The sequence below is a fragment of the Anticarsia gemmatalis genome, chromosome 21 (assembly GCF_050436995.1).
Source record: "Anticarsia gemmatalis isolate Benzon Research Colony breed Stoneville strain chromosome 21, ilAntGemm2 primary, whole genome shotgun sequence".
Taxonomy (NCBI): Eukaryota; Metazoa; Arthropoda; class Insecta; order Lepidoptera; family Erebidae; genus Anticarsia; species Anticarsia gemmatalis.
Window position 1 is genome coordinate 7,560,702 of NC_134765.1, and position 24,624 is coordinate 7,585,325.

At 34.0% G+C, this 24,624-nt stretch overlaps 1 protein-coding gene and 1 non-coding gene across 3 annotated transcripts; both read left to right on the plus strand.

The window, feature by feature from the left end:
* Positions 1-24,435, plus strand: LOC142982062 (FHIP family protein GJ17503-like). 2 transcript variants are annotated; one of them, XM_076128361.1, is made up of 17 exons: positions 1-256; positions 4,158-4,325; positions 5,098-5,282; positions 10,176-10,245; positions 11,194-11,278; positions 11,562-11,670; positions 12,009-12,169; positions 12,532-12,668; positions 13,169-13,255; positions 16,403-16,591; positions 17,824-18,030; positions 18,579-18,719; positions 18,969-19,485; positions 19,919-20,097; positions 21,008-21,149; positions 21,917-22,030; positions 22,113-24,435. In XM_076128361.1, exons 2-17 carry the CDS (start codon positions 4,182-4,184, stop codon positions 22,355-22,357), a joined length of 2,712 nt encoding a protein of 903 aa, XP_075984476.1. In that variant the 5' UTR covers positions 1-256; positions 4,158-4,181; the 3' UTR covers positions 22,358-24,435. The 2 variants fall into 2 exon arrangements, with proteins under 2 accessions (XP_075984476.1, XP_075984477.1); XM_076128362.1 differs by having other exon boundaries at positions 16,424-16,591.
* On the plus strand, positions 20,521-20,592 carry TRNAD-GUC (transfer RNA aspartic acid (anticodon GUC)). Its single transcript has one exon. It is a non-coding gene; the product is annotated as a tRNA-Asp (tRNA).
* Positions 24,436-24,624: the final 189 nt, after the last annotated feature.

Sequence of the window (24,624 nt, forward strand, 5' to 3'; positions counted from 1 at the left end):
TGCATGGTTGTCTCTATGATTGCATTCTTTTTTCTGCTATTCATAGTTTTTATTCAGCTCACTACTACTGAGTTAAACAATATTTTGTATGGCGTTAATAGTGATTAAAATACTATAATCATAGTAAAGAAGTGTTGTGAACAAACAGTTTGTGGCGGGTGACACAATTCTCTGTGGTGTATTGCGTATCATGTAACTTTTGTGGTTTATTTTGCGGCCCGCAGCATCTATTTTCAACTCGAGAATCTTCCTTGCAGTAAGTATATTTATGTTACTTCCCGTCTTAATCCTCGCTGATGTCATAAAAGTTACTATGACGCTCTATTTCGCAGTATTTGTGTACGTTCTTTGGGACTAATGTCAAGGTTCATCACATAAGTATCGTATGAGTTATAGTGTAAAAGTCCGTTTCAATGTAACGTCTGCGTTAAACTATGAATAATTCATTTACACGTACATATTTCCTGGAACTAGTAAAAAAATGTGTAAAGGAAGTTTGTTATTTGTTTTGTTTGTGGTGACATTAGGCGTCTGGTATTATTACGAACATGAAGTCGATCCTATCATTAGGTGAAGGTCTTTTTCATATACGAGGACAAAATATTAGGTAGTGAGACAATTTGACATGTTTTACAGCTGTCTCAATAATGTTTATTGTATTGTATCAATATGAATCCTTGACAGATGTTTCAAAACTTGTCTTTATTGGAAGTGAGTGTAAACATCCATTTGTAGCAAGTGACTTCAAGTAAAGTGTATTTGAAAATCATTATTTCTATGATATTTATGCTTTATATTTATACACATACAAACCTAGAATAGTTGCCTTCAAAATGTTCAGTGAAATGTTGATCTCAAACTACAAAATTATGTGAAAACTAGGTACCTACTTATTCATGAATAATTTTTGGCAATGATTAAAATGTCACATTTATATTATAAATGCTCTGCTATTTTATTTAATGCTCTTGTAGAACTTGTTAAGTTCCACAATCAGTATAGCAAAACATTAACATATTCCGTATTGAAACCAATTAAGAGTTCATTATAAATTCATACACAATCAAATTAAATACATACCTACTTACTTATCTCAGAAACTTGAAATTCCTACGATGTTCAAAAACTCTTAAATATTTCCTGAGATCAGGGTCACATAGAGATTAAAGTGCTTCATGACTAACAAATTCTTTGTAATCTTTCCTTGTATGCATCCTTATAGCATACACACTTATAAATTCACTGGAGCATACCTAATAGTGTAAATTATTACTAATTCTCTAATTATGATGATCCATTGACTGTCTTTCCTGTTAAAACAGATAAACTGATTTGGTTAACCCAACCCACACTTGGCCAGGATGGTAGACTCAAGGCCTAACTCCTCCCTCATCCCGAGAGACCCTTTCCTAGTAGAAGAACATCTATGGGTTTAATATATTGTATTATACATGATTACTTCTGTTTAGAACTCTAATCTACTAGTATTTGGGCTAAGAGTCTCTTCTTTGAACAGAGAGATATTAACAGAAAGACTTAAGTATTGTTCCCTAAATACTTTTCTATGAGATGTGCTCTAGCAGCGACAAACAAATGATTTATAGCCTAAAGTATATGACCCTCACTTGAACTTGGATATTGTCTGTATGAATAAATATTTTTTCACAAATTATCCATAGTTAAGTAATTGTTCAATACAACTCGTAAATTAGGTATATTGTGAGTCCTTATTGTAGAACATAATACCTAATAACTGTTTTCCTGTCCCACTACCAATAAAACAGGAAAAAATTATCTTACTAATGAAGTATTACTAAATAGCTTCCTCATTATATTACTTGGTGTAGAATTTGATTGTTTATTTGAAAATAAATGTCATTATTTTCATCAAAATGCTCTATTTTATTACTTTGATATCATACCGGTTATCAGTACAGTATAATTAAATAGGGGAGGCAATTTCATGCATTTCTGCAAGTTAAGCAAAAGAAAAAAGTTAGTTGAGCTCTCCTCTTCATATTCCCTAATTCCCAATAGAGTTGGTAAGTGAGCTTGCTATATTCTCCATTATGTTTCTGAATAAACTCATGAATGAACGTACAATCGCTAGGTACTAAAATAAATCATACTTTCAATTGAATAGACAATCAAACATCAGTAAATACAAATGGTAATTAGCAACAGTTTCACTAGCAAGTGAATGCAACAAATAAACAATAGTTGGCATTTCACACAGGTAGGTACATCATATGTTCACACCATAGTACATAGTACCGCTTGTTATGGTGAGAAAGTTCAGAAAAAGTCTACAATCATGGTGAATATACACAAATACCAGCTATAGACTGATGACTTAGAGAGAGGTTGGTGGAATTATACAAAATTTTGAATTTAGGGCACAGGACGGGCTTATGCAGCCGTGATGCCCTGTTTGATACAGATAGAATATTTTGAAAAAAAAAAAACCAGGCATGCCAAGGCTTTCTACTAAGTTGTCAGACTATATACACTATAAAGTTTAATAGAAAATGTGTGCATAGGTAGTGTGTTTTTCAATGAAATCTGTAAGGTGAACGAACTCTTAAATATGCATTTGTTTTAAAATTAAATTTTAATGAATGTAGCAATCATGAAAGACATCCGTAAAAATTGTTCTAGTTTATTTTAAATGTTTAATATGTGAAATCTTTTGATACATAGCCATATGAAATAGACTGAACATAATGTATATGTAGGTGTAAATTATTAGGCTAAAATAAATTAGTAGAGATGGTAGCAAGCTGTCTTGTCCTCATGGGAAAATAAGGTGATTTTATCTATGTATCACAGTTATAATCTAAAGTATTAATGGTAGCAATTCTCAGTATCACTTGAGATACTGAGAATTTCTATACATGTACAAAAGTGTTTCCTATATAGTTACATACTCATACATACATATAGCTAGTCTTTTATAATCAGATGACTAAATGATATTTTAGCATTCAATTGCCAAAGTCATATGTTTTTTATTAGGCACAATCAGTTACAAACAAAGCTGAATAAACTTGTATACTAAATTAAATGTTTCATAGGTAAGTTCCTTATATAAGGTTACCCATGTTTTGTACCCACATTGGGAATATAAACGAAGCAATGAGTAAGACGTAGGAAAGTATCAGAACTACCCCAACAAGGTAGGCAACTGTTTTGTACTGTATGTTTTTAAATGAAGCAGATACACAGTTTTATAAAATAAAAAAATGTGAACAATCAGAAGACAGATCAGTGAAGTGTAACTGAATATTTTGTAATAGATATTGCATGAGTACTTTTACAAAATACGTAAAAAAATGTACATTAACTAAGTACTACCTAATACTTTGGTATTTTCCTACTTCATTTAATTTGTACAGGGATTGTTTACCTATGTTTAATGTTCTCATAATGATAGTTCACTAGTTACTTATGGCTTAAACTTCATTGATATAACATAGAGTAACTGATGTTTAAAAATATAACAGTATTTTGTGTTTTCTGTCTACTTCTCTCAAATCACATAAGGAAAAGCTTTTCTACGTCTTTTCTTAAAAAAAATAAAAAGAAACGAACAAGAAATTCTGTTTAATTGATAATAAACTGTACCTTGTATTAACTTTTGACTGAGTAACATACCTAAATAGCATGACATCATAATACCTTTCAAATTACTTAATTTCACTATGAGTCACTCAAGTGTGAATGTTTAAGTTAAGTTAATTTAAACCTTATGTGTAATGTATCAAAATATTGTGTTTTAGGCATAGCTTACTGATGTGTTCATTGCAAAACATCACTAAGTTAACCAGAGATTTCTGAATTATTAGATTCTAAGTGATTCTAAGTAATTCTAAGATTTCTGGTAGTTTATAACTAATAGCTATGAAACAAAACTTACCAGTATTCAAATATCAAAACACAGGTGCTACAAGCAGTGAAGAGTTTTAGATTTGTCATTATTTTGTCTTCCATAGTATAAGACTAATCCCAACAAGGCATTCATATATCGTGTTTCCCTAAGTAAATAAAATAAAGAACTATGCCGAGGCAGTGATTTGGTGCCATAAAGCGTCAATAGAAATCCAGAAATGGGGTGCCAATTTCGTTAAAAACGGTCTTACAGTGAAATTTATTTCCAGATGCCCTACAAATAATCGTTCAAGATGAGCTGGCTGAGTTCAGGGCTCTCTTTCGCGCGCCAGCTGTCTCGCTCCCTGGACCCGCGCCATGACTACGAGCCTCAGGCTTGCTACAACTCCTTCTGCAAGCACTGGCAGCAGGCGCACGATATTATACTCAAATCTCAGGTAACTAAGGCTCAATTTAGCGAAAAAATATACGTGTCCTAGAATTGTTAGCTGTATAAGTTATAATAGGAAAGGAGCAGTCGCGTGTCAGTTTCGTAATTAGCGAACTTTTCTGACGCTTTTAATCGACTTTGCACTACAAGTTTTGACTTTAATTAGGTTAATTCTAATGTATAATTGGCCTTACTGACCTAAATAGTTAACTCAAGGTTACATTATAAACTTTACATTTGATTTTATTAAGATTTCCTACTGCTAGTAAGAATACGCTAACAGAAACCCAATACCTCTTTATCCCGTGTACGGAACTACGTGTGACGTCAGTAGCGTTTACGATGACTAGTCATCAAGGCTATTAATTTATAGCAGTAGCTCCCAACCTTTGCCCTGTGGCCCAGTAGTATAACACAAACGTAATATGAGAAGCGCATAGACCCTTCAACGAACTGATTTTCGTCTTACGGGGGATAGTTATAATAAATAATCGAAGAATCGAATCGATAATAATATAATCGAAGTTGCAGTTGCAGATGCGGTTATTGGAAAATGTTGTCCATAGTACAAAATATGTGTGAAATGTCCCCTTGTTACGAATAGTTCAGGTTTGGATTTGGTTTTCTTACGTGCGTATGAGGCCTTGTACATGTACTTTGTATGCTCGTAACATGATTCCACGAATGGAGATACAAAATACACTTTAATTTCTCCCAAATATACGTTTTTAGATTAGCAAGTATACGAGCATAACTACTAAAAGCTTTATCTCTTCCAGCCGCAACACCTTCGCGATGACGTGCTAGGCGTGGTGAACCATCTAGAACAGCTGGCCACGCTGCTGGTGTTAGAAGCAAGGGCGCGAGAGATCAACACAGCCACGAGCCCAGCCGCCTGCCTTGAGTACCTGCTCAGTGAGAATCTACTCGATAAACTGTATGAATGGGCTATTTGTACGGGCAAGTAAGTGAAAGATGTTGTTTATTGTTGATATGTTTATTGTCATAGAAAATTTGGGTCTTTACTGTTTATACACGATGGTGTTTTTCGGATTCAAAAGAGGGATTAATCTGTAAATCCACCGTGCTGGCCAAATATGGGGTTTTTCAATGTTTAAGAATTTTTAATACTAATTCAAAATCTGTAAAAAAGTACTACTATCCAAATCTTTACAGCCGTTCAACTAGCAAAAAATATTTGCCGCAATAAAATACATTGTGTGGAATAAAAACAAATGCTTTCCGAAAATTATCACAGAACCGGGTACAGTCAGAATTATTTTGATATCTCGCATTATTTTCCTGTTTGATTCATTCATTTATTCTTGTAACATGTCTGATATTGGCTAATAATAATTTGTTACACACGCTTTATTTTGTACGTAGTGCGGTAGCCTCGGCACTACCTCTAGCTCCAGAGTCCTAGATTCGACTTCCAGATGGAGTAAATATTTCTATGATCCACATGTAATTATGGTTCTGGTTATTCATATGTGTGCGTTGTTTTATATGGATATAGAGACTCCTTAGCCGGGGGGTGTCATTTCCTAACGTTTTTGTACTAATTTTATTAAACAATTCAAAAGTCTTTGACTCGTATCTTGTCGTAGTATATTCTTATATGGAGTGGTGACCACTTTCCCTTCGCAACGGATATATCGCGATCAAAATGGACAAACTGACTCCACGTAGGTGTTTCCCACCTACATACCTACAGATGTTTATTTTCTCGTAGGTAATTGCAAAAATCGATTGGATAATGAGCGACCTTATAGGGCAAGGCGATTATGTACGCTTTCGTTCTAAACAATATCGATGGGTAGACGTAATAGCTAAGGAAAGTGTTCCGACTTAAGAATTTGAACAGAAGTTTGGCTGCAATATTAAATAAAGAATCCCTTGGTGTCGACGTTATACCCCTATTTCGGTACCTTTTGGGAAGACTTTTCTACAGAAAACTAGCTTTTAAAGCCGGGCATTTTATTATGTTCCTTATAAATTACTCAAAATTGGTTTAAGCAGTCTAGCTGTGAATGAGTAACAAACAGAGAAAGTTTAGTACACTGTAGTTTCTGTTCTCGTAAGACACATTACTATAAGTTATTAATTGGTTTTGGTCAAAAAAGTGTAATATATTATCCGCTTCTTAACAATAGTTCGTTATAGGGCAGATACTTTGTCCATAAAACGCTGAAATGTACTAAAAGTGTTATCATTAAATCAACCTAATGAGTACATATGAATAACAAATTGCTGATAACATCTATCTAATCTTCACATGATTTATATTTTGCCAAAGTATGTATAATGAATGAACTGTAATTGTGCAAACAAATCCTTTTTCGGATAAGCAAAATATAACAACATTTGCAAATTAATGGGCTTTGGATGAATAAGTCTAAATCATTTCGAAATCCAAACTAAACATCTTATTAAGAACTAGCTGACCCGCGCAACTTCGCTTGCGTCACATAAGAGGGAATTTATATATAAAAAACATTTTTAGTTGTTACTCTGCTCGTAATGGCCTCCTGAATTTTTCAAATCGGACCAGTGGTTCCTGATATTAGCGCGTTCAAACAAACAAATAAACAAACTCTTCAGATTTATAATATTATTAGAGATTAGAAGCTTGGAGTCGATAGCCAATTTCTTTGCCTTTACTTATTTTTAACTAGTCCGTTTCCTGCTTTCCGTTGGCGGAGTAGCAGAATAATAATCTGAAGAACTTAATAAATTATTCTAAATCATACTGATACTGATGTCCTGCAAAAAAAATGCATTTAAAAGGAAAGAATACGATATCTTGCTCATATCGATTTAAACAATGGATATATAAATATGTAAAACAACATTCTTTAGATTTGTATGGGTGTAGAGAAATTATCAGATAAGGCGGCCAAGTTCACGACCATTAAGAGATCGAGTAGCTACTGATACGTTTGTTTGCACTTATACACATAATATATTATATAGGTAAAACTTGTAATGTATTTGGACGATCGATTTTATAACAACCTCGATTAGTGGAGTAACTACAAACTGAGAGCCCGCGCTTATTATTTCATGACAATAAATAAATAATATGATCGGTCGAGGGCCTTTTGTGACTAGGGGCCGTTTAGGCGATTTACCAACACTATTTAGTTGCAGGTGCGCCCTATGTTACTCAATTACACAATACTGTTTTTTCTCGTCGTGATGTCGTGGGTTCGATTTTCACACGGATCAACTCGCTCCACAATTAGCTGTTTCGGGACTAGTTGTACTTTTTGTCCGTTGTTTGTACCTATATTTGTAGAACTTCCCACAACACAAAAGCAGTGCGTGAGTTGTCTTTTAAAGAGAAGAAGACGAATGATAAAGTTAAATTAACTTTCGTAACTAATTATCATCGACATGGGCATTATTGCTGGTATTTAATCAGGTTTGGTTTACGACCATTTTCATTATCAATAATTAACTGAAGATGGCTATAATCTTAGATAGGATGCAACAGTTAACAAAAACAATAGGCCTATTTAAACTAGTTTAATGTATTTGCAAGACTACAATTCCTTGAGTAGAATGTGTAGGTATATGATATAACCGATATGAGTATGCAGTGTAGATGATATCGGAATGTATTTATAACCTACAAACACTAATATTTATATGACAACAACCGGAACTAACGGTCTGATATGCAATACGAGGTATGAACTATTCCCGATATGGAACGGAGACATTAATATTTAGGTATGTTATAATGTTATCGATGCATATGTACCACGTGTATGTATCGTGTAAAGCAGTGGTTCCCAACCAGTGGTCAGCGGACCACCAATGGTCCGTGGAAGTCAAAATAAGGTCCGCGAAAGATTTTAAAATTAAAAATTTTCAGGTTTATAATTACACTTTATTTTTAATATTCTTACATAGTGGTCCCTGCAAACAAGAACATATAAAAGTGGTCCCTGACTAAGAATAGGTTGGGAACCCCTGGTGTAAAGGAACAAACGAACGTGTTTTCTATTCCATCGAATTCCCATCTCCAAATCTGTCCGTAATCGATTCCTACCCTTGCCATTTCTTCTAGCATAGTGTCTGGTCAATGCTATTTAGGTTTAGATATCGAGAACGATAGCTGGAATCTAAATTATTCTTTGCATGACAAAATCTTCTCACGGACGGAAGAGAATGCAGACAGACTTAGACAATAGCCTGTACAGTCCTCTATTTCTAAACAAAAACAAGTAATAAATAATAATAAGTAAATAAATTCCCCAGATCATTACCTACCAGCCTCAAGTTTTCTCCTCGGAATAAAGAAACTTTGTTAATTCATTCTATGGTGAGAATAGGCGTTTGCCGAATTAGGAAAGTGATCTCACATTTACCAATGCAAATTGTGTGGTTGTTCGATTACCGCGTAACGTAGAAACTTGTATTCTCCATTTGGTCTTTGTTAGTGTTTCTAGCGATGCGATGTCGTTAAGATGTAAAACAAGGAGAATTATATGAGAGAAATGATACAAATGTCCTGTACCTATATACAATTATTAGCTAGAATATAGCAAAAGTAAATACTGTAATAATTAGCTTTGATTTATGCTTACATACATTAGTATGTATATTACCATAAATCAAAGCTAATTCTTATAGTACATAGGCTATGTTATAGTACATAGCTTTTAATGAGGGATTAGTTCAATCCTAATTCCCGTCTACGTTACTATAGACGCAACACTACACCTAACACAAGCGACGGCGACGGTAGCCTTAACGCATTGCGTAGTTATCAATGCTAGTATTCTTTAAAAATATCCTTGAAAGAATCAGAACTACTAAAAATCTGTGTTATGTTCTCCCACTCCAAATTAATACGAGGCGTTTTTAGAAGCATTTTTTTTATTACGTCAACTTCATATGGTTGAGATAAGGACAAATAGTAGCTAAACTCTACGACCTTTATAATGCAAAAGCTCTTGAAACATCCACTCGAGATTCTACGATATTTTCATATTAATAAGCCTTTATTAACAGAGTCCTTTATCATCTCAGTTATAATCAGTCATTGAATGCGTGATAGCGGTTATTGTTTTTTATCGCGCGCCACTTGCTACGCTAATTCTGTTTGTTTGTTTTGTCTACTCGTTTCGCATACTAATTGATTATCCTTATGTGTTATTGATCGTAGATAACTTATAGGTAGTAGGACCTTGTTATAGTCCTTGTTATTTGATTACCCAAGCGAGACTATGTTGGTTAGAAGCTAGTGAAATTATAAAGATTATTTTCATACTGCAAGCAGCTAGATGTTGCAAAGAGGATTATGATTCCCGCGAAGAATAACTTGCAGATTTTTCGATCGAACCTTATGCTTTGTGGCTTTTATGCTCTGGTAAAGTATACAACATGAATTAAATTTGGTTAAAAAAATACTTATGTTGATGTTATAAAACGGAAGTATACGCCGTATACGCCTTTTCTAAGACCTACACTGAACTTGTTGATTGCTATGATATGGATAAGTATGATGAGTATTATGGAGGGATAGTATCACTGGTTAAAAAATGTTAATTCTAAATACAATTTCTACTCGACAAAATAAAGTAGTAACAATGCTTTTTGTGTTGTTTGTATATCACAAAACTCAAAAACAACTTCTGCTTCTACTTCGATGATTAATCAACATTCCAAACCCATAAATACAAAGAGAGTGCTAAGTGCATTACTTATCACATTTAACGGGTACTTAAGTTAACGTTGAGTTATTACCTCACTTTAAGAGGTACCCATAAATCATGTCCTTAAGAACTTGTATGAACTATAACTATAGATGTTTTGATGATAATTTGTGTTTATTTGATCACAGGTTCGAGAATGCCGTGCGTTTGGAACAACTCAAGCTGTTTGGGAGCCTCGTTAGTCACTATAGTACCCAGGTAGGTGTCAGATTTTCTGCAATTTTATTTGTCGTATTGCACTGTCTTATAGTGTTAGTGTGTAATGTATACTAAAATCATTTAAAAAAAAGCAATATTTTATTTTAAATATTAATGATTGTCATATGATTAAACAGATACGCGTAAATTATGGTAAGTATATATAGTTTTATATCCGGCAGTTAGTGATTAACACACTGTCGTTTATTTGAAAAGAAAGATTTTTAACCGACCTATTAGGTCATACTAAGTCATCAGCTAAGTTTTTAGTTTCTCACAGCTTATCTTGTTCAAAAAGTACTCCAATAGAATATACCCTTCATTGTATAGTAAAGTTTCATTAACTTCAAAAACCATGTAACAAAAAGACTTGTCACACCATAGCAGTAAATTGTCACTCATAACTCTTTTATTTCGATGTTATTCAAGTCAAGCATTTGTTAGTCGTGACCGTGAGTGATCGTTGTATTAGCATATGTGAAGCATATAACGTGATAATTTGAAGGTAAACGTTACGGTTTATTGAGGAATATGCGAATAGCGAAAGTGATGGCAGATTTTAGATAGCAATTTGGTGGTAAACGGTAATTTTTTTTAGGAAATAGGAATGTCAAGATATACCTAAAAACATGACTGCAAAATGCTTACATATAAATTTATATTTTAGGCTGTCTGTACATAGCTGTTTTTTATAATTTCATGGTTTACATGGAATCTCTACAGTTCCCTGCTTATGGGCAACGTTTCCGATAAACATAGTGACAAAATATGACAAAAATAATTCGGTTTTCCTCCCGATTAATATCTATTCGATATTACAGTAGTGATGTAACCGCCACTACTTTTTGATTGTATGCAAACGAAAAATGTTTCCAAATTCCAAATCTGCTCACTTCTTACTACTGTCTGAGAGATCGGATGTAAAAGTTTTTAATATCGTTTGTGTAGGTGATAGCTGCGGAACCATTCTTGAGACCGCTACTGAAGTTGCTCAGCGGCGTCAGGAATGCACTACTTCCGCCTGACATTGAGAGTAAGTTGGAAAAACAACATTTTATTATCATTTCAGTAAGTAAATTTTATGCACTATTCGGGGCAAACTTAGGTCCTGTGGTAATTAATTACTCAAAGCCACCCCTATAAAAATGTCGTGGAGCAAAAAAACTTTAGATACAGCATAACTCAACAACAACACATGGAAAAATAAATCAAAACCATTGAAAAAAAAATTTGAAAAGAAAAGTTATAACTTTAACCTAAATATCTTCAATAACCGAACTTCTATTTATTTTACTCTCCATTTTTGTACACTACAGGTCAGCTGGTGACTCTCCTAAACCAGCTGAGTGTGGCGCTGATGCAGAACATGAAGTTTATTGACCTGTTCTTTCTGACCATGCACACTCAAGAAGGTTCTCGGGCTGAGTAAGTTTATTATTTCCACTTCCAGACATTTTGTATCAATGTTAATTAAATTGGGTTCAGAATTTACTCACATTTAGCTAAAGATCTAAAAGTATTATATACTTTTTAACTGCAAAATAACAAAACTTGTAGCGCAGCAAATTACAATACTATGTTATAGAACTTCCAATGTCAACCAAAAACGTGCAATGAGCCCGTATACGCCATACGTACGTGTTACAAGTTCCATAATTTTTGCTAATATTAGTAAGAAAGATCTCGGAAAGACATATTTACGCTTTTTTTATTAACTAGTTATGTAATACTTTCAAGTATTTTAATACCTTTCTCATTTCCAGGTTCATAATAGTCCGTCTGCTGTTATTATCCGTCCACCGTGAAGGCAGCACTGGCTCAGCCGCGAGAGATGCCTTACTGCTGTGCGCCAAAATGTCGGCCAGTTGTCCGCAGCTAGCTGACTTTATGTTATCCGGCAATACTTGTCAGATACTTGCTACAGGTTAGTGTTAACTTTATAGTATTATGTAGTCTTTATATACATTTTAAATGACCTTAGAACCAGGATTCACTCAAGTACTTATATGTGTTTATTTTCTACTTAAAAAACTACTAAGCATTAAACTGTGATCTAATTCTCACATACAAAAATTTATTAATATTCACCACTAATTTTCAACTAAAACGATTGAAAATCTTACACCACGCTATAGCTGCTATATATAGACTACTATCTGAAAGCAATTTGAAACTGGTTTTTTATCGTTCATATGTCATTCTAACAAAACTTATCAAGTGATACGAACGTACACGTACGTATACGTGCACGTGACTTAACTCTTTATTTTTAATAATCTCTTACAGGTCTAAGCGCACTGTACTCCCAGTTACCACGAACCCTCGACGACAAGATCTACCGCCTAACACCCGACGATGTGAACCAAGTGAACAAATTAACGCTATTCATCGATTCCCTTGAGTTTTGTAATGCTGTCGCACAGGTATGTCAACTTGCCTTTCGTATGTTTTACTTGCCTTGATTTCGTATACGAATGCTTTTCTATTATTTCATTACTTCAAACAAAATAAATATGCAGTATATTCTATTTAATTCCTCTGACCCCAAACATAACAGCAACATTATCGGGAAGTCGAAAATACATATATCTAAAAGATAAGAAAATCGGTGCAATACACGAAATCATGTCAAGTCAAATGCTCCATTAATTTTAAAAAATTTCATTATACATTTGGTCCGTTAGAGTCGATCTAGAAATCTCAGACTCACAAAGCCCAACAGTTCCACCCACAATAAAAGAACGTATTACAGATACTTATGTATGCTTTAAATTTAGTTAATAGATATTAAAAAAGGGATAATGGTAGGTCTATCTAGCCAACAGCTCCACCCACAATAAAATACATTTTCTACACAATTTACAAGAAATACTTTACCACCATCTCTTTTGATATCTACTATAATAGTTCACTTCATCCACAGGTCGCCGACCCATCAATAAAGAAGCACCTCCTAGACCTGCTGTACCAGGGCTTCCTAGTACCAGTGATGGGTCCCGCGTTACTACAGGTAAACATTCACTGTACCATGGGTTGTGGGACGAGTGCGCGTGGAAAACAAACGTGTGCCGCTTGGAATATACGTGTTATATTATTATTATTGTATTAGTATCGTTTGAGGGATGTTTTATGGATATTATGGGTATATAAAATGGATTAAAGTTGGATAGATATTTTGATTATGGAAAGATACCTGTAAAATTTTGAATATTGGGTTATCTATACACATGTATATTCGGTACGTTCAGATCTGCAATATTTATCGAACAAAAAGATTATCGAAGCGGCCTTTCGTTCTCAATAGCTAATTGATGATTGAAAATATAACAAATTTAATAATTGCGCCAGTATTTCAAATTCTTGAACAGATGGTACTTTAACTTAAATTGTAATAAAATAGGTACATGAAAAAGGAATTCAAATTGTAATCATTCTAATAATAACAAATTGTTGTGTAGTTTTTTATATCCCTAACCTTTCGATAGTCGAAAAGAATCAAATATTTTACAATAATCTCACGTGTTAGTGACTCATCGTATATCAAAACTAGGATAGGCTGTTTCCGATTTTATCATTGTTTATCAAAAAATGCATATTTATATCTAAACTGATGCCTTCGGTTATGTAAAGATTAACATTATCTTTTATTTCGAATGTGTCTTGTTAAACATACAAATATATAGAAGATAAAATCTTGCATTCATTCAAAAATATTGGTTATTTTTTGACAAGTCATTTGCTTGGAATGATTTTAATTACAACTTTAACTAATCTCTGTTACTTTCAAAATATTATGTATGCACAGTAACAATTAAATTGAAGCACTGAATTCCTTTAAATATTAAGTACAATCAATTTATAGACTTAACAGCATTTTTTCCTACAGCCGTAGTAGATTTTGGTCAGACATATATTATGTGCTGAATCCGTAAAAGAACTCAAAGTATACCTCAAATAGGTACATTTATCTGATAATGCAGAAATCGTCCGCAAAGTAACAGTGTGCCTATAGTACAAATCATTTTATTCTTCACAATTTCTTCACTTACTGGACCTTTATAGCTAAATCATTGATGAATACTTATTCATACATTTAATTGTATAACCACGCATGTCTTTTTGTAACGTTTATATTTCGTACGTGTACGTAGCGAACGAGTACCTACGTATACGCAACTACAAAAAAAAATTCAATTTGACCTTGTCCTATAAATTGATTGTACATTTCCAATTGATTGCCGTGAAATATAACATACTAATTATTATAAATTACTAACTATTAAGTATTTCTTTCAGTTATGGCAGGTGAGCATTAGTTAATAAAAACAAATAATTTAATCTTTTCTATCGCAATCTTCCAACTTTTTACTAAATATGTCTAAAATTTCAAAATTATATTGATTCTCAGAATTCTTTTAAAAAATATTATTATGTATGTATTATTTTTATTACTTTGTGAATGTTTTTGTTTCGTTTAAATGTGTGTTGATTTTTTTATATTATTTATTGAGTGTGATGGAGGCGGAATTATATTATTAACACATGATTTATTATTGAAAGTGTATTATTAACTATTATTTTATCACATAATAATCACAGTGATTGCAATACTTAGACAACGGTATTGGAAGCGAAGCGAAGGCCGGAATTTTCTATTTTAATCTTGCCTCCGCTACGCATTCATTGCCGCTAAAATTTGAGCCTTTACAACTATCTTTAGTCAAGACTCGAGCACCAAATTATACAAAAAATATTTTTTATACCATCTGTTGATAAAATAAAATTATAATACACTTTTACAAATTAATTGCATAAAGTATATTACAGAAACAATAACACCCATTGCTCTTCATTTTTTAATTTTACTTCAAACAATATTATTTTTAATAAAAATAAGAATATAAATGACTGCACCCCAAAAGATCTTTTAATCTTTTTCTGTAATATACTTTATCATAATAAAATATATCGCCAATGAAGAGTCATATAATAACTGTAATTTTGGCCATCTCGGGTTAATTTCCCTATAATTTGCGAAATAAACAGTAAGTTGTTGTATCATACAGTACCTAAGTGTTGTTACGTCATTTATGATGGTCATAGGTACTACAGTCAACTTGGGTAACTTTGAATCATTTGGGTAACAATGATAAAGATTCATTTTAGTTTTGCAAACTTTTATCTATTGTGTTGGTTTCATATGAAAAAATAATCGACACTAGTTCAAATTCCCACGTTCAATGATACCCAAATGATTCAAAGTTACCCAAGTTGACTGTATCTCAGTTCAATTGATAAAATTGCATATTTGCAGTTATTATATTTTGACTCTATATCAGCGATATATACAAATGTATGTTAAGTTATAACATCACGTCAGTGGGCTTATATTGCACGCTCGGGACTGCACCGGTACAGGCCATGCCGATAAGCGGTTAAGTGACGGTCATCATTCATTGTTCGATTCATTGCTGGCTACATTTGTGTTACAATACATTTCACTCATTGATATTGTGTAATGGATTATGAATATATCAGCTGGTTCAAATTGTTGTTGATTTTTATTACCATTGGCCATTAAATATTGGTGGAGCCGTTTATATACATTTTAAATCTTATTATACATAATATCGCTTTGGTGCCAATGTGTCTGCAAAGAATGAAATTTCTGACGAAAAATTCAAACAAAATTGTATGTTCCCTGTTGTTTTTATATTACATAGATTTTTCTGCAGCAATGAATCGAATAGGGTCCTCCATAATTGTTCATGCATTCAAATTAATTTAACTCAACCCATGTTTTTTGCATCTCATTTTTACCAAAATTATCTAACATTTATATTTTTGCCAATGTTACATAACAACAACATTTTATCAATACTTTTTTGACATTACCTACAATGCCTACTAAAACGCCCTCTTAGAAATCCTTATCCTATTAAAAAAAAAAGAACAATTTAACCAATTACTGTGCCTTTACAGTGAAAAGGTCACCTCCTTTCTCCCCTGATCGAAAAGGGTTTGACATAAGTCCATCACGTGAACGTACTAAAAATAAACATTAAATATTTTTGCCACAAACCTCCCTAAAACTGTCACTCAACCGCTGTACCTATATTTAAAAATAAAAAGCCTACTAACGTGGTACGCACCGTAGACGAAAGGAGGGGAATTGCAGAGTGGCGCGAGCGAGCAGGCGGCGGCCATGGCGTACCTCGAGCTGTTGCTGCGATGTGTCACCAGCCGGGGGCTACTGCGGGCCGTTTTGCATTTCCTGTTCGTGTACGAGTATGATGATGTCAGGGTTATTGATGTACTGCTCGGCAGGCTGGAGGGCAACTCACAGGTTTGTGTCTCAAATTATTTCTGTGACATTTATGTTTGTAGTGTAGTGACTCCTCTATAAATGTGAAAGGTGCTTGAAATACAACTTTTGTTAAACCATTAATGATACATACAACAAATAGAAGAAAAAAATAACAAATAGTAGTCTTTTAGTTCCTTTTACAACACCCATTTGAAGTTGCCAAAGGGACACACAAAACTGCTTATGTGATATAAAAGTTTGCTAATTATAACTTACTAGCTGACCCGCGCAACTTCGTTTGCGTGTATCCCGCTACTTCGACAAATACAGTCAACGCACCAACATTGGATACTAATTTTCAATTCACAATAACTTCTCTTTCCCTTAACCGCGTTTAAAATATTAAAATGTTTTTTGGTTTCTGTGATTCTTCTTTGATCGCCCCCCCTATCAGTTTTTGGAAAAAATATTTAAGTAATGTACAGATTTTTTTTTGTCTTATATGTATAGATCAAAGTCGTAGTACCTACTTTTTAATATTCCCGCCGCCGCGGCCGGCCCGTACCGTGCCGCAATACTAATATCGTGATATCTCCTAAACTATATGTCTAAATAACACACTGTAAACTGCAAAAATAATCTAAATTAAATGCTCGTGATGATGAACTTACTTATTTTGATAAGGATATAATATGTATTATTGGTTATATCACCAGTTAAACATCACCCAACGAATTAAATGTTTTTTTAATACAGAAAAGTAGTTTTTGTGACTTAAATAAAAAAGCTGGATATATGTCATCGCGGACTTTTTTGTAGAACTAATAAAGACCAATGTTTTTGCTATACATTGTTCTTACTTGTATCCAACGGTGTAAGCGGCGCACGCACAAATGCAATCTTCAATTAGATTTTTTTTCTGACTTCTTGGACATAAATCGCTATAACTCAGCTAATATAGTTTCAATGTATTTCAATTATATATAAAAACCTGTCGGAGAAAATACTCTTTCTATTAGTGAAAACCGCATCAAAATCCGTTGCGTAGTTTTAAAGTTTTATGCATACGAAGGGACTACAGACAAAATGGGCGACTTTGTTTTATACTATGTAGTGATGATTAACAGTCAAGTACTTTTTGGTGCAAAAAATTAAGGTTACATTTAGTTTTGATAGAAAAAAATATTTGCATAGAAAAAAACTCATTCCGTCATTAATGTCACTATAATATTGTGTTTCAAGATTTAAGGGTTCTCTGTTTCTCATTCCAGCTATCTCTCGTCTCTCTCGCACTGATGGAGACGCTCATCGACCTGAACTGCGAGGACGTGATGTTGGAGCTGGTGTTCAAGCACTTGCTGAGCGGCCAGCACTTGATGAACTGCAGGCACAAGGTCACTGACCCCGAGCAGTACAGAGACGCGGCCGTCGCCTTCCTGCAACTAGCGCCTAAGTGCTGCCAACGACCTATGGAGAAGGTAGGACATTTTATTTTTCTCTTTTTTCGACATCTCGCGCACTACGATTCGCTCTTGTGTCGCTAGGACTTTTACAAACATAAACAACGGACACAAAGCACAGACCCGAAACAATTATTTGCGGATCGCACAAATAACTGTACCGTATGGGAATGGAACCCGTGACCTCCCGACGCAAAGGTATTGGCGTGGTGAAGTAAACCACTGCGCCACGGAAAAGAAATACACTACAACTGTGATTATCAATTCCAATTCTCGTAATTGAAATCGTTTAAAATATGATTCCGCTCTGGTGTTGATCTTGTTGCTATCAAATTCGGCTCGGCTCTATGGTGTTGAAGTACATACATAATTGAGTTACCCATAGTATTTTGTTAATTATTTACTGTTAAAAGCTGGAACTAGCTAGTTTTGAGGGCTAGTTTCTTCATTGCTTAAGAAATGGGAATAGTATAGGTGGATTTTTTTATTTTGTTCACTTTTGGTGATCTTGAAAATAGCGTAGTGAAAAATATAAAACTTTATACTTATGTCTTATGTTTTTGTAGACGAAGCAATGGTGTGATGAGCTAGCGTTAAGCGGGAGAAGAGTGTTGGATTTCAACGTGAACCCTGAGAGGAGGTTGAACGGTACACACGACGAATTTGCGATGAGTAATCTAGTCCACGAAACTAAAACTAATTATGGGGTAAGAATTAATATTTTTCTTTGTTTCATTAAACTTAGAATTTAGTCCCTAAGGATTGCTGTTGCCAAGTATTTGCAGTATTTCCTTAGGTCCTTATAATAAAGGAAGAATTTACAAGTATTTTTATGCAGTTCTCTTCTTTCATCGAAGCTGTGTCAAATCCCGTTATAAGTTAAAAATAAAACTTCGACATAGTCATAACATCTATTTATTTAACTAATGCTAAATTAAAATTCATGTGTATTGCAGAACCCCAACGAATCTTTATACAATAACTACCACGCGTACATTTGCGACTCACGATTCGAAATAGTATCGCGAGCGTTAGCCTGCTCCACCTGGACATCAAAATACGATGCCGTCACGCAAAAGCGAGAAACAAACAACAACACTAAAGAAACGAAAGAGATAGCAGATATAACGCATACGAAAGAGCAGGACAGCCTGATATCATGCACGAGCGGTTACGAGACTAAAACAAGTGACAGTTCGGAAAATCAGCCGCATAGTTTGACGTCACTGAACGAACAAGATGAAGCAAAGAATGAACAAACGAGTGAAGTTTTGAATGAAGGGAAGGAACATGATAGTCTGACGTCTTTAGGGGAGAGTAGTGGGTATGAGAGCTTTAGGTATAAGGAGGGGGAGGACAGTGAGGGATTTGCTGAGGAGGTGTTCAGGAAAAGCTTGGGGAAGAGGGAGGCGAGGGAGTTTGATGGAGAGCCTTTGGTGAGGAATTGGAGAGCGAGTGCTGAATCTATAATCGGTAAGTTTACAGTAAATTGCTCCTGTTATCAACATTTGTAGTATTTTGAAAATCAAATAAATCGTGAAACTAAATATCAATATTGTCAATTCTCAAATCCACGATCGTTGATATTGTTGCTTCATGCGTCGACAATTCGATAATAGCAAATTAATAAACTGCTTTTAACATTTCTATTATCAATCTGATACAATACATATTTAAATAAATTGTCCGGCCCTACGGACTATGGACCTTTATGAAATTTGTATATAGATAGTGTAAATATAAACATAAATAATTAATTTACGTATTAGATTTAGGCATAATGGGACAGATAATTTATTGTAGAACAAAAATTCCTTTTATATTTGTAGATTTAAAAAACTGACCATGAAAATCACTAAAAGATGTATCCGTAATGACTAGAACCTAAACAATTATTTTCCTCCAGGCCCATTAGTAAGCAGTCTCCTGAAGAAAACCTCGTCTCTCCTAAGCTCGGAGGTGGTGGCGAACTGTCGCGTGACCAGCGTTATCTCCAAGCTAGCGTCGTTGCCCACGCCTCTCCTCACTTCGCTCCTGCTGTGTCCCACTGTTGGGCTACAGCCTAATGTGCCTTCTTTGTATCAAGTGAGTTGGTGTTTTATACTATTTGACTGTTTTTTTTTTTGCTCTGAGAGGTAGAGTATAAGACTGCTGTCTACGAGGTTTGATACCCAGGTCGGACAAAGTGGGTAACAAAACGCCGTTGTTTTTCTAACACCTCTGCCTATACCTTCGGGTATAACATGCGTGATTTTATGTTTGTATGTATGTAATTTACTGTTTAGAAAAAAGTATGGTAGCTTAGTTACAATGATTCACAAATACAATAATAATTATTAATTTACATTTTTCTTTAACTGCATTGTATTATTGGATTCAAACATTAATAGAACAGACTTTAACCTTGCTTTTATTTGTTATCTAGCAAAATAACTATGAAGGAGTAAGTCATATCAAAAACTTGTATTGATTGGTAACAGAACCGTAATTTCGCCGTCTTTCTTCGAGTCTTCGGTAGTATAGTGGTCAGTATCCCCGCCTGTCACGCGGGAGACCGGGGTTCGATTCCCCGCCGGAGAGAATCTTTTTGGAATTGCTTTTTGTTGCCTTTTATTCCTTTTAATTGAATTTCGAAAATAATCTGCATTTAAAACCCAAAAATATGTATGTTAATTTATTATTGTTTTTTTTTGCAACATGAAAGAATCAATCTTTCATGTTGAGACAATTTCGTCAAATTATGTTATATTCTTCTCAACAATTTATAATGAAATGCATAAGATTGTGAATTTTTATCACATAAAGAAGAAAAACATTGAACATTTACAAAATAATTATCCGTATTTAGCCTGGTAATTTTACTTTTATTCATATGTATGTAAAATAAAACTTTTACTATTCTTTTTCTCAACAACTCTCTAAGATTACACGGGATCTTGTTATAACTTCATTAATTTTAGATATATTTCATATTAATGTTTATGTTCTATTTCAGATCTTAAGTAAGCTGAAAGAAGAGATTGACGAACTGACGGAGGGCATCGAGAACTCTGAGGAGCTGGTGGACAAGGCGCGAGTGTTTCTAATACAACGCGAGATGGCGCTGGTGAACACGCGGGGCCAGAACAATGATGAAAGTCAGTGTCATTTATGTACCGCTAAATAGGATATATATATATCAGCTTAGCCTTTTTTCCAAGCTATGTTGGAGTCGGCTTCCAGTTTCACCGGATGCAGCTGAATACCAGCGTTTTACATGGAGCGACTGCCTATCTGACCTCCACAACCCAGTTACCTGGGATAACACGGTACCCTTCGGTAAGACTGGTTGTCAGACTTTCAAGCTTCTGACTACTGTTAACGACTGTCAAAGATCTTCGAAATTGACAGCCGGGACCCACAATTTAACGTGCCTTCCGAAACACGGAGGAACTCGATATGTATAAGATGGTCACCCATCCACAAATCAACCTCGCCAAGCGTTGCTTAACCTCAGAGATCGATCCGCGCGGCTGTTGTTAACTAAGCCACAAGCTCCTCCTAAATAGCTACCGCTAAATAGGATATACTTTGAAATAGTTTTTTGTTTTTACATTATCATGTTGCGACATTTCAATATTTTGGAATTTTAATTTAGTTTGGCTATATGCAACACACCAATGCTTACGCTGTGTGCTACTAGCACTTGTTCTTAAGATGACGTAAAACATTGTGATGAAACATTGAAAGCCTGAGGAGTCTTTAAAACAGTTCAAAAAAAATATTTCGGGGGAAACTCACCCAATCAGTACTTGGCCGGCGTGATGGACTCAAAGCCTAATTCCTCCCTGCTGGGAGGAGGTACACGTCCAACAGTGGAACAATTTTGTATTATAGTTATAAATTCTGATTTTTATTTGTTTAGCTCAAGGCCGAGACGCATCACCGACGCGGCGCCCGGACGACTCCCCGTTCAAACGAGTTGAATCCAAGCGACGGAGCTTCTCTAGTTGGTCCGTGTTCGGAAGGAGGCTATCTTGTAAGTATTATCTACATTTAAGTTAATAACAGCCAAACCTTCCTTTAACGTGCGTTGATATATTCTTTTTTATTTGTTACAGCTTCCTCGCCGTCCCAACAAAACGCACACAGTTTACAAAACACCGCCCATCCTAGTCCGCAAAAGCGACCGATTTTCACACAAGAGTCATATTGGAATCAATCCATTACCCTCCGTACAATACTAAACGCGATCATCCTTGACGAATGGCTCAAGGAACTAGCGGCCTTATGCGAAGAACACGCTCTAAGGCTCACAGCGATCAACTACGAAGATGACACCTACATGCATTCTGTGGCCTTATGACTGAGAGCCAATGCCGCTGAAGGCATGTACCCAAGAAATAGAAATTTCATCAACGCTAATTCGATGGAAACATTCATATGAATTTATAAAACCAATAGTGACGGCCATAAACTTTGTTGTTAGACATTTTAGTCGATTGTTATACCGATGTTTTGTTATCGATTGGACAAACTAGTAATCGACTATTTTCTAAGGCCTGTAGGAAATTGTGTAGTGATGCGTTATGAAACTTTGATATCGTTTGGAATTCGTTCACGTTGCGTGAGTTAGTATCTCACGTTTGATAGTCGCATGAAGTGTTTTTGAAACACGTGTTCACCACCGTGGGTGTCGAAAGTTGCCTTTTAGGTATAGTGAAAGTATACAATGTAATGTAATTATTGAAATAAGATTGACTTTGATGTTGTTGAAATTGGTGTTCGGGTTTTAATGATTTTTGTGTATTTCACAGGCATTATATTGCGAAAAATTTTATCTTGAAAATTAATAAGTGGGTGTAAATTATGATATTGTCAATGGGTGTTTATTAGAAATGTATTAACTAATTGTGTAATGTTCTGCTCTTAATACCCAAAAATCGTTAAAATCCTATCACCTTTGACATGTTGACGAACAAAATTGTGAAAGAAAAATCGTTACTTTTTAGATTGTACCGCGTGTACACTTTTTTTAGTTGTTAAGCATCACATACTTAATTATAAGTACCTAACTTTACTAGCGTAATATTAGTTGCAATTTATTTTTAAAAATTTTAACTGGATTGCCATCAACGTAATTTTGAACTGTGATTTTGTAATGTTCAAAAATTGGAGAATATTTATTAATGCAAATAATTGTTTGTCTGTGTGTTTGAATAATTGTTTTTACTAACTGTTTTTTTGCGATTTCAATTTTGTTTATGGACGTTGTCTACTTAAAATACTAGTACAATGTATTTTTTTAAGTAACTAATGGATTACTAACTTGCTCATGTCCCAGTGATTTCTACGTGAATTTTGCCCAAAATACGTCTGTAAAAAATATCTGATGTTTTTATTCTGAAAATGTTTAGGCGATTATTACTATACAAGGACATTAATTAACCTTTAATTTCACACTGACTAACAATGTCTATAAATAAAGTATCTGCTTTATATATTTTAATTTGGACATTACTCTTTTTAGATTATTTTATTAACTTTGACTTTGAATAATTATGTTCTATTAATTAATTAAATTATCTTTATTTTCAAATTCGTGTGTAATGTGTAGTTATTTTCGTGAAACGATTATTTTATGTTTTAGTGTATTTTATTTTGTTTATGAGTTTTGCACTTGAAGCTAATTTCAAGTATAAATACTAATATTGACGAAAATGTAGTTTTTGAAATGTTTCATTTTTGTAGAATTTTCGCTCAAAATTCAGAGGATAGTTGTACACTTGGCAGAATAATGTGATGTCTTTTTTCTAGAAGACTATATTTCGTGTTAGAACAAGTGTAGCACACCTCTAGCCTATTTCTTAAGTAAATAAAAGCATGGATGTCGTCCGTTTCCGTCCCAAGGATGCAAAATATTTTATTTATATTTATCAATGTATTCGATATCAAACATGTTGTTATTCGCGCAAAATTATACAACCATGTTTAAATTTGTATGTTTACATAAAAGACATACTTTTTTATATAAACGTTTTCTGTGATTGTATCGTAAGACTAAATACGAATAATTTCGAAAAACATCGAAACTGACTCGCGGCTGTTTTTTGTCGCTGCAACATCTTCTATTCGGATTCATATCTTTTACAATAATATTTGCTGTGAAATATTTTTTTGAATTGTCAATTGTCATCTATTTTAAAATACGTAACATCTTTCTAATAACTACCATGTTTCGAAGCCGAATTAAATGTAAAAGAATATATTATTACAATAGTTTTGAAACTTGCCAATTTATTAAAATCATATCCCTAACTTGCCAATGGAATACAGTTACAACTTCAAGCTTAGGACTTTACATGCACAATACAGAAATGTAATGTTACGTGAGTTTTATATACTTAAAAATGATGAATTTTAATAAAGAATGTGAATAATAGACGATATTGGTTTTCTTTCAACTAACCTACTTCGGCACTCAAAAATTGACAGGTTAAAGACTACAAGTAATGTGTTCCCCGGTTTCTTTAAAACGAGAGACATCGTCTCTTATTTTATTGTTTACTCAAAGCATCACTTAATTTTATATTACGCACGTAGTTAAATTATAATTTCTAATAACAAAGAAAT

What these genes read in the sequence shown, in the direction of transcription:
- LOC142982062 (XM_076128361.1), top strand. Translation starts at nt 4,182, where the DNA reads ATGAGCTGGCTGAGTTCAGGGCTCTCTTTCGCGCGCCAGCTGTCTCGC. An exon ending in ACTTCCGCCTGACATTGAGA is followed by an intron (nt 11,279 to 11,561) that starts GTAAGTTGGAAA and finishes TGTACACTACAG; the next exon opens with GTCAGCTGGTGACTCTCCTA. An exon ending in GGCTGGAGGGCAACTCACAG is followed by an intron (nt 16,592 to 17,823) that starts GTTTGTGTCTCA and finishes TTCTCATTCCAG; the next exon opens with CTATCTCTCGTCTCTCTCGC.